The sequence below is a fragment of the Asparagus officinalis genome, chromosome 1 (assembly GCF_001876935.1).
Source record: "Asparagus officinalis chromosome 1, Aspof.V1, whole genome shotgun sequence".
NCBI classification, from domain to species: domain Eukaryota; kingdom Viridiplantae; phylum Streptophyta; class Magnoliopsida; order Asparagales; family Asparagaceae; genus Asparagus; species Asparagus officinalis.
In genome coordinates this window covers 118,128,290-118,139,315 of record NC_033794.1, presented here as the reverse complement: position 1 = coordinate 118,139,315, position 11,026 = coordinate 118,128,290, and the positions used below count along the sequence as shown (strand labels likewise).

The 11,026-nt window shown below is 42.5% G+C and overlaps 1 protein-coding gene across 1 annotated transcript; it reads right to left on the bottom strand.

Moving 5' to 3' along the window:
• On the bottom strand, positions 515-1,348 carry LOC109840265. The gene has a single exon (XM_020408842.1). The coding sequence runs from the start codon at positions 1,346-1,348 to the stop codon at positions 515-517; it is 834 nt and encodes a 277-aa protein (XP_020264431.1).

The window sequence follows — 11,026 nt, the reverse complement described above, 5'->3', positions numbered from 1 at the left end:
TGCTTCTGCTCATGAATTCAAACTCTGGGTGACCTGGTATCTTGAACACAACGCTTCGACGTCGACAGCCGATCGTCGCATGGAAGTTGTAGAGCCAATCTATCCCCAAAATGATATCGAACCCGTTAGTGTCAATCACCAACAAGTCTACAACTAGCTCCCTACCACAAACTACCACTGGGCATTTCTTACACTCCCTACTAGATATTAACACCCCACTACCGGTATGTATACTCCAGCTTGCATCTAAACTATCATAGGGTATGGTGTGTCGTGTAACGAACTGAGCAGATATAAAACAGTGCGATGCTCCAGAATCAAATAAGGTAAATGCATGCACTGAGTAAACCAAAATAATACCTGTGACTACATCACCAGATGCCTCTGCCTGCTCAGTGGTAAGTGTCATAATCCAACCTTGTCTCTGCTGCAGTTGAGTTTGCTAACCATAATGTCCTGGGCATCCCTGCTGATACTATGGCTGATATGACTGCTAGAAATGAGGACCTCTCCACTATCTCTGGCCTTGAAATTGCTGACCCCTCTGATGTCCTTGAAACATCTGCTGCTGCGTAGGAAGTAGTGGCCTCAACTGTTGCCCACCCGGTCTAGCCTGCCTTGCTGGCACTATCGCTCTACCTGAATATCCTCTTAAAACTCCTTTACTGGGATAAGTGGAAAGCTGATGATCTGCCGCCCCACATGCTAGGCATAACCCGTTAGCTCTCTTGCAGTCCTTCATTATGTGCCCCGGCTTGCTGCATAAATGACAAATCATGTTGGTTGGTTGTGGAGCTGGTCTTGGAGTCCCTATCTGCTGGCGCTTGGCTGGTGCTCCTCCGGTTTGAGGCTTCTGCTGGTTGCCTCCTGAGTTCTGTCCTGCAGGGCGCTTGTTTTCCCCTCTCTTCACTGAGCTCATGATCCCAATCAGCTGTTCTGCTTTCCGAGCTGCCTCTAGGACATCCGCATAAGTCTCAACCCCCTTCTGACTATAAATCTGAGTCTGGATCTCAAAATTTAGACCCTGCATGAACCTTTGTCCCTTATCCACCTTATTCGACACCATCGCCAGGGCAAACCTGCTGAGCTTGGAAAATTCTGCTGCATACTCATCTACAGTACTAGCTCTCTGTCTTAGCATAACAAACTGTCTTTGCATCTCAAGACGAGCTGTCTTCGGAAAAAATGCCTCTAGGAAACTCTCCCGGAATGTCTCCAATGAAACTGGCTTAGGCAGCTTCTCCTCCTCTGTATCCCACCATGTTCTGGCTACATTACTAAGTTGTAGCTGCACAATATCGACTCGGTCGTCATCTGGTATCTTGGCTGTCCTCAATAGGCGATCCATGGTTTGTAACCACATCTCAGCCTCATATCCGCCTTCAGTCCTAGCAAAGTTTTGTGGGTTGAGCTTCCAAAAATCAGACACATTACCCGGCCTTGCAACCTGTCGTTGCCCGTCCCTTTGGCGATTTTGAGCTCCCAGCTCCCTAATCGCTTATGTAAGATCAGCCTGATCGACTTGGTATCCTGCAGGGACAACTAGAGCGACGGGTCGACGGGTTGGGGCCATAGAGATCACCTAAAAAAAGAGGGGTCGAGTTTAGGACTGGAGAATCACGGAAAATGGGAGTCAAAGGATGTATTTCTGAAAAGAAAAGGACGCATTCTATACATGCTCTATTTTTGGCTCAATCTTAGTTTCTATGTGTATACAGGACGACACAACAATTCCTAAACCTGGCTCTGATACCAATAAAAACCTTATCACGCCCCGGTTCCAAAATGTAATAGTTCGGAGCATGACTCGGTCGGCAATACAACCATACGATCGCATTCACGCCTCTAGATCATCCTGTATACAGATAAAGCCAAAACTATACCAAAGAGCATGTAACCAAGATAATAAAAAAAGAAATGTATAGATAAAGAAATATCAGAAAATTTCCATAGTTCTATGAAAAGTTCACAAATCTCTAAAGAGAAAAAAATACACCATAGTCTGGAGAGCCAACTGGGGCTAAAGAAAAATAAACTAAACCAAATAACTACCTAAAACAACTGAACTGGAGAACTGATAGAAGGAACGGTGATCACTGCAGCTGAGCCTGCCCCTCGAAATACTCTCGGTCCTGCGAAGAAAGAACAGTTCCCGAATCTGGGGCATACAAACCCCAGGGGAGTCAGGAAACTCCCAACAAGCATGTAAAATGAAGGAATAGTGCACGTATAAGTGTAATGTGGCATGGAAAAATAATAAAAACTCCATTAACGGTAAAAAAAATGCTAATTATAGATATCAAATAGGTCAACCACAAGACACACAAGCCTGTTATTACTGTTTTAGATGTTATTTGAATTAGAGAAGAATATTTCATATATATAAGTCGGTTTCCCGTAAACCGTCCCGGGAACACGGCTTCAAGTCATGATGGGCCCTTAGTTCTCATATATATATATACCAGGATATCAAGAATACGCACAAACCCGCTTATATACATGTTATATTCTCCGTCCAATTCCCCTTTTATTAAACCCCATGTTGTCTGTTTAATCTAAGTAACTGTGCATGAAATGTTGTGCACTAACCACAGGGATTCTGTGGAACGGCTTCGGTAAAACTATGAAAGATAACCATGGTCCAAAACATGTCTAATCAAGAGGAGTGCATCGTCTAGTCGATGCTATAATAATAATAGCCAAGGAAAATCACATATCAGGATATCGATATCGAGAGCGTAGCCATGCTATGAAAAACACACTTATAAATTATATTTTTGGACGGAAGACGTCTTCATGCACAGTCTAGCCTATTTGATGACATTTACTGATTAACACTGAATTCAACCGCACAATCTATTTCATAGCATAACAAGTTACACAAAATGAGTTGACAAGTTCACTAAAATTAATATAAGTAAAAAAACTGGTACGAGAACTAATATTTTTTAAAGGACAAAAAGAGAGAATTTGATAAATAATATAAGTCTAAAATTTAGTAAACAAACTAATAGTCAAAATAATTTTTTTTAACCAAAAAGACATGACCAGAAACCTAGGATTATACAAAGAAGAAAAAAAAAGTGAATGGGTTTAAAGGGTCAAACCATTGACTACTACATCGGACACAAAATATCTAACCATGTTACCCTCAAGCCTTGTCAATTGCATGCTATTACCGAAAGTTTAATAATCACACAAATGAAAAAAACAAAATCTATATACATGACCTCAAAATAATTAAAGGTACAAGATCTATACCGAAAGTTTAATAATCACACAAATGAAAAAAACAAAATCTATACCGAAAGTTTAATAACTAACTATATATTAAAAGTACAAGATCCCAAAGATGGAACCATTTTGGTCATACTTATTTACAGCTCTTGCCCTCAAATTAATTACAACGAATGTCATTCAACCTATTATCATATCAACATACAGCACCTTGATAACTTACAAATATTAAAACTCTACATCAATGACCGGTTATGTATATTGTCATAAAGTTTTAATTATTTACAGTTCATGCCATCAAAATATTTACAGCTCATGCCATCAAAATATTTACAACGGATGCCATTAAACCTATTATCATATACATACACCAAGTTGATGACTTACAAATATTAAAATTTCATAGCAAAATATATATAATCCAGTGAAAAAAAATGTTTGCATGAATGAACAAAAATCAAAAATAATAATCTAAAAAAATATAATATTTGAGGAAAAGAATGCTTGCCGATTTGTCAAAGAAAAGACTATGAACTCCAAAAGAAAAAAACCAAATGTCCGTCTCCTTCCCTTCTCTTGTTCTCTGTTGCTTCTTTTTCTCTTTTTTTTTTTTTGTTTTTTTTATATGAAAGAAGAAGTGAGGATATATATAAAGGGGAAAGTAAAAATTTAAAAATTCCTAAAATTAAGGAATTTGTTTTTAAATTTGGTTAAATGGGTAAAAACAAACAAGGAAACTAAAAAAAATCCCACGTTATTTTTTTTGATTTGGAGCTAAAATCACGGCATTTTGATTTTAAAAAAAAACCAAAAAAAGAAAAAGAATCATCTTGAATCTCTTAAACGAAGACATGGGTGAAGTGGGCTTTCTAGGTGGGCCTTTGAGAACCCTCATTTTTTTTTAAACATGATGTGGACCTATTCATAAAGCTTTCTACACCACAACAATAATTGTGGACCTCCTATAAAACCTTGTATAAAAATATTGATTTTTACACGACCCCCAAACAGCAACCCGCCAAATTGCGGGTCATTGTTGGGACCTTAATTTGGTCGCATGCACAAGCAACTGCTCTGTTTGCGTTAGATTGTTAATCTTTAATATCTTAAACCTGCCTGAACTACAACGCGAGAGTCGGGGTTAACCCGACCCCACACTGTGAACAGCCTAGAGTGGAAGAGAATCTTAGCAATTAAGTCTAAGATAAGCTCCTCGACGACTCACTACGCTGAGGGGCAACAACGCAGCTAGCCCGACTCAAGCAACACTCGATAAAGACAAGTCAAACACGATGACTATCAAGGATTAACCAAACATCCTAAAGCATAGGTCAACGCAAAAAATAAAGAAAGGGCTGTGCATGCAAAATAGTAAATAACCAAAAGCATAAGGAGCCATTCCAAGCTGAGTTTAAAAAAACACATCATGTTTTTAGACAAAGATGCAACTAGCATTAGCAAAATTACAGCAGTGCAATAGAAATATTCTAAATTAACTTCAACAGGATGAAGGCGATGATCCTAGCCTTGACATCCGCGACGTCGCGTGCCTATCTCGGACCTTCTCCTCCTGTCGCTACTAAAGCTTAGCGAGGGCAGCCGCACCATCTTCCTCTTCCTGACAAAGGATCTGAAGCGACTTTGCCTCCGCCTCAGCGACACGACAGACCCACACTTTCTCACGCTCGAGCTTCATCAGGTTCTCCTCTCCCTCGAAGGACCCTGCATCCATAAAGAAAGTAGCATCAAGATAGGCATTCATCTTAGCCAGCAAGGCGCGATGCTGCTTGCATAGGTGCTTAAGCTTGGCCTCCTTCTCCAGGATGCGCCTGGCCAAAGCTTCGCACTCGAACAACGCACTCATCACGAGAGGCGTCGGCTCGTCTTTGGGGTTAGCGTGCACCAGCGCCTCTAGGCGGTACATTAACCGCTCCAAGGGAGCTCTCGCTTTGGGGTTAGCGTGCACCAGCGCCTCTAGGCGGTACATTAACCGCTCCAAGGGAGCTCTCGCTCGCATCGTTGGGCAAGCTGAGGGCCGCCCACATGTCTGATCCACGAGGGGGAGCACGTCGTAATATCTCCCAACGCCTTGACTAATGACGGTAGTCGTCCTGCATAGGTCATCCTCCAACTTTTAGAGGATGGCGAGCGTCAGAATAAGATTCGAAGCGGTGAACCCCTAGGTCAGGCTAACAGCGGCAATCAGCATCACATCACCACCGATGAAGGAGTTACAATCAAGAATTTTCTAGATCCATTTAGATAGGAGGGCTTGGTTGAAGATGGGAAGCGTCGATAACTCCAAGACCCCCCCCCCCCTCTTGTTGTTTATAGACCTTGACTGCCATTCTGACTAAGCATTTGGGTCTAGAGGTCTCTTAGTTCCCATCCCGTAGAAAGTTCCTCTTAATTTTATCAATTATCTTGGTGAGCCTGATTGGTAATTTGAAAAGGATATATAGTAAAGAGGAAGGGAAGAGAGAACTGAATTCATGAGAGTGAGTCTGTCGCTAATGGAGAGTGTTTTATTTTTCCATGAAGAGAGGTTTTTAGAGAACAGAAGAGAACAGAAGTGAGTCTGATTGGCAATGGTTGTCAGTCGCGCCTAAGAGCGCCTCTTTTAAAAGGTAGACCAAGGTAAGAGAACAGAAGAGAATCTAGTGTGTAGTTAAGAAGTTAGAAAGATGTTTTCCTTTTTGAGGGATTTTACCTAGGTAGGAGAGGTTCGTTTTGGCGTAATTGATGCTAAGACTAGAAATGTTTTAAGAGACATAGAAGATTGTTTTGAGGACACCCAAGTCATGGTGACTAACCTTGCTAAAAATAAGAGTGTCGTCAACAAATTGGAGGGATTTAATTAAGTTAAGCTCACCTTTAAGGATGAGCTTCGAAAGATCACCCGAAGACACACTATTCAATAGCATTTTATTAAGCACATCTACCACTAAAATAAACAACATGAAGGATAGGGGGTCGCCCTGTTTCAATCCATGATAACACTAAAAAAATTTGATGGGGGAACTATTAACAAGGTGTTCGCGAGAAAAATCGTATCTTTCTTCATTGATTCCATTGCACTCAAGTAATCGTTTATCGGTTACAAAGATCCGGTCTTTTTATAAGATCCGGTTACAACGAGATCAAAAAAGAAAATAAAAATTACAACTTTTCTCTTTTGTCGAACAAATCGCGAGCTCCTGTTTTGCGGTCGCTCGCTTGCGTGGGTTCTTCGCCTGCGACGGGGTTTATCCGTGGACCACCGCGCGATCTAGATCCGGTCGGATCTACGCAATACGACGGGTATTATTTCACCAAGGAAATAATAGCCGAGGGTACTATTTCGCCAAGGAAATAGTAGCCTTTAGTTCTCAGGATCAAAGACCAAGCTTTGATCCGGAGTGTGCCTGCATAGATCTGAGATCCGATTTGAGATCCGGTTCCTCTCGCCTTTATTTGGCGTTGACGATCGCCGAGCACCGGATCTGGATGATCAAGTCTTCAAAGTCTCAAAGCTTCAATCTTTCTTAATTCTGAGCCTTGAATCCAGCAGAGCTTCGCCTCCAAAAATTCCAACCTTTTACAAATGAACACCCCTGGCCTATTTATACTGGTCTCGTGGTTGATTCGGACTCTGATTTGTTGATCTGATTTGGCAGTAGATCCGATTCCTGATTTGCTAGTAAATTTACTTCTGAGTTCAAGTCCGAAACTGATCTTGATTCGATCGTGATTCCTCCGAGTCCGCCCTTGGATGGATGACTCGTTGATTCTTCAACCCGTTAGCTTGATTCCGCACGCAAGTGGATTTATTTCGTTGTTTGCGTGCGATTCGTTAACCTCGTCGCCTCGTTAGTTCGTCGGTTTGTGCTGAGTTGTGCTAAGGGATCTATAAGCAATTTTATACGCCTACAGATACGCCCTCCAAAGTAATTTAGCCTCGTTCTTTTATAGAAGAGTCTGGAATACTTTGGATATGATTGTCCCATCCTTCGGGACATTTGGAGTAGCTTCTATTCTTGATTCTTTCAATCCTTCAGGCTATTCGATGCTTTGTCGAATGTCTGTAAGGTTTTCGGTGCTGCATTTATTGTCTGACCGTTGTCGGAATTTCGAATTTGAAGTCGATTCCTGATTTTATGATCTTTAGCTCATGTTTGTTGGTTCAACATAGAACCGACCCTTGAATGTTGGCGTTAAGTCTTTATTTGCTACGCGTTGTCCGGCGTAGTGTTGTTGAGTTATCCTTAAGAATATTTAAAAATATTCTCCAGGAACTTCTCAACCAAAAATAGGGAACAGTTTATACTCATATACCTTATTGGAGTATTGATTCTTTTGTTGCAACGCGTTGATTGGCGCTGACCTAGGGTTACGCGTTGACCGGCGTCGACCCTAGGGTTTTGAACGTCGTACGTTGACTTTTTGATCACAACGCGTTGACTGGCGTTGACCTAGGGTTACGCGTTGTCTGGCGTTGACCTTAGGGTTTTGAACGTCATACGTTAACTTTCTGATCGTAACGCTTTGACTGGCGTTGACCTAGGGTTACGCGTTGACCGGCGTTGACCCTAGGGTTTCGAATGTCGTTGGATGCTAAAGTCACGAGACTAACTAATGAAGCTGATGCGTCATTGACTCTCGTATTTATAAGATTTTTGGAAAACCCTCAGCCATCAACGGGTTTGATAAGCCTTTACCGACTACCGTTTGAGTCGGGCTAGCATGCGGATTATCTAAATCCGTTCCGCATGTGACGTTGTGCTAAGAGAGTGAATTCTCTGAGACTTTGTGCTATGATGTCGAATACATAGACTTCGCCATTGTTACGGGAATAGGCTACCCGGCGACACGTGTTAGGTGTTGACTTTAGGATTTTTGGCTAACCCCCAGCCTTAAACGGGTTTGATAAGCCTTTACCGACTACCGTTTGAGTCTGGCTAGCAAGCGAATTGTACAAATCCGTTCCGCATGTAACGTTGTGCTAAGAGAGTTAACGCTCTTAGTGCTACGATATTGAATACGTAGACTTCGTCTTTCTCACGAGAATAGACTACCCGGCGACGCGTGTTAGGCGTTGACTTTAGGGTTTTTGGCTAACCCACAGCCTTCAACGGATTTAACGTGCTCTTACCGATTACCATTTGAATCGGGCTTACATGCGGATTGTTTTAATCCGTTCCGCATGTGACGTTGCACTAAAGGAATGAACTCCCTTAGACTTTGTGCTATGATGTTGAATACATAGGCTTTACCATTTGTTACGGGAATAGGCAACCCGGCGACGCGTGTTAGGCGTTGACTTGAGGATTTTTGGCTAACCCCCAGCCTTCAACGGGTTTGATTAGCCTTTACCGACTACCGTTTGAGTCAGGCTAGCATGCGGATTGTCTAAATCCGTTCCATATCCTTTCTTAGGATTCAGGATGAAATTCCCCATGCGTGTAAGGCATGGATTTTGGCGTTATTAATAACAACCTGCCGCAATGTTGAATATGCGGACGAGTGTTCTTTTTAACGGTTAGGAACTAACCGGCAGCGCGGGTTAAGCGCAGACTTATCCTTACTTAGGTTTCAGTATAGAATACCCTAGAATCGAACTCTGGTGTCTTTTTCTACGGAAAAATACTAAACCGGCAGCGCGTGTTAGGCGCAGACTTATCCCTGCTTAGGATTCGGGATAAACTTCCTAGACTGGAATTCTAGTGTCTTCTTCAATCGGTGAAAGACTAAACCGGCAACGCGTGTTAGGTGTTGACTTATCCCTACTTAGTATTTGGGATAAAATTCCCTGTACCTGTGAGGCACAGATTTTGAGAGTTAAAAAAGGTGGTGTCTTCTCTTGGGGCAAAGACAAACCGAAAATGGGAGAGGAAGAATTTTATATTCTATCTCCCGACACTAAAGAAGAAGAATTTTATATTCTATCTTCAGCTGGAAAGGAGACTCGAGGTGGGATCTCCACCCCCAGAATCCGAAAAGATGAAACTAGGAGTAGGACCTCCACTCCGAGAATCGAAAAATTTGGATAATCCTAACTGTCAGAAGGTTTGATTACCGAACTAAAGGTGAATTTCTCGTTTATCGATAGTGAATTGTTGTTTTGGTCTTTACTGTAGGTAGGTTTGACCAAGCAGGAGTTTGAGGTGATCCTAACTGTAGGAAGGTTTGATCACCCGATTTGAAAGTGGACCTCTCGTTCATGGAGTGAATCGAGAGGAGATTTTGGCTGTGGTCCTAACTATAGGAATGTTTGACCAGGTGACAGATTAAAATTCTAAGCATTACATCCGGACTCTAACTACGAAAGTGTTGAGTGCTCGAACATAGCGGAAGTTTGAATGGATTAAACTTGATATAATTTGGTGGTCCCACCGTTAATTAGTCTAATCGGTGGGGGATTTAGTGTTCATCACTTTGTTCATATTGATCGGGTTATCCCTAATAATATTAACATTCTTTCGGGAACTTCCCGTTACACGAATTATCCACCCCCAGCTTTCTTGCAGAACTGGGTATAACGAGGAGTACGTTATCCTCAATCGCATGTTTGGGTTATCCTTAAGAATATATGATTCTCCAGGAATTTTCCGTCAAGATTGGGAAACAGTTTAGACTCATATACCTATTGGAGTATTAAGAAGCAGTTTATACTCGTATACTTGTCGGAGTGTTGATAAGAAGTTTATACTCTTATACTTGTCGGAGTATCGAGAAGCAGTTTATACTCTTATACTTGTCGGAGTGGTGCCGTTCTCAACTAGCTTACCTTAGCGTTATGACGCCGGCTTCAACCAAGGTCTGAATGCTATTCTTGAGAGTAAAGCAATCCTTGGTGGGATGAAGGACCCTCTTGTGGTATGCACAGTACTTTGGATCCGTCGTGTTGTCAGCTTCCTCCTGATTTGTGATAGGTGGTAGCTTGATCTTGTTACTTTCAAGGAGGGATTCGAAGATGGCTGGAACGTCTTCGTCCTTGAAAGAGTACTCTTTTTGGAGTCTCAGACCCGAAGTCTTTTGCTACCTTCGGGATTGCTGTTGTGACGTTTAATTAGCACCATCAGCAGCTGCAGGTGCCTTTCCCTTACCACGAGAGGCGAAGTTTGAGTTCAGCGGATTAACCGTCGGTCGGTTCCTCTCGGCCTTCTTCCTTCGGAGGAAGCGTTCGGCTTGTTCACCGCGCACCTTCAAGTCTTTCCAAGTGTCAGACGGTGCTGTTCCCATTACTTCCAACACGTCTAGTGCAAGGTTGTTGTGGCAAGTCTGGAGAATGAACTCCTCAGTGATCGGGTCCCGACAATTCATCGCCTTGTTCCGGAACCTTTTGACGATGGTGTCGACCAACTCCCCGTCTTTTTGTTTTTCATCAAGTAACGTTCCGATGGATATTTCGGTGTCGTCGTCGAAGAAATTGGCGAGGAACTTAGTTTCCATGTCGTCCTAGCTGCTCACGCTTCCTAGCTTGAGGCGACGATACCAATCGAAGGCGGTTCTACGAAGAGTGCCAACAAAGGACCGTACCATCAGAGGTTCATTACCAAAGATGACACCCAGGTGCGATTTGAAGTAAATCAAATGCTGAGTGAGTGAACCATTCCCATCGAATGGCGTGAAGTTAATTAGACTAAACATCGCCGGGTAGGGGATTGATTCCCATTCTCTTGGGTAGGGACAAGGAATGCCCGTCTTCTTCATCTCTTGAGCGGAAATCAACGTATTGATTTTGCTCTCGAGGTTTTTAATCTTCAAGCTTTCACCTGAGTCTTCGTTAGCATTCTCGTTACCACCCCCT

Coding starts and splice junctions, on each gene's coding strand:
- LOC109840265 (XM_020408842.1), bottom strand. CDS start 1,348: ATGGATCGCCTATTGAGGACAGCCAAGATACCAGATGACGACCGAGTC.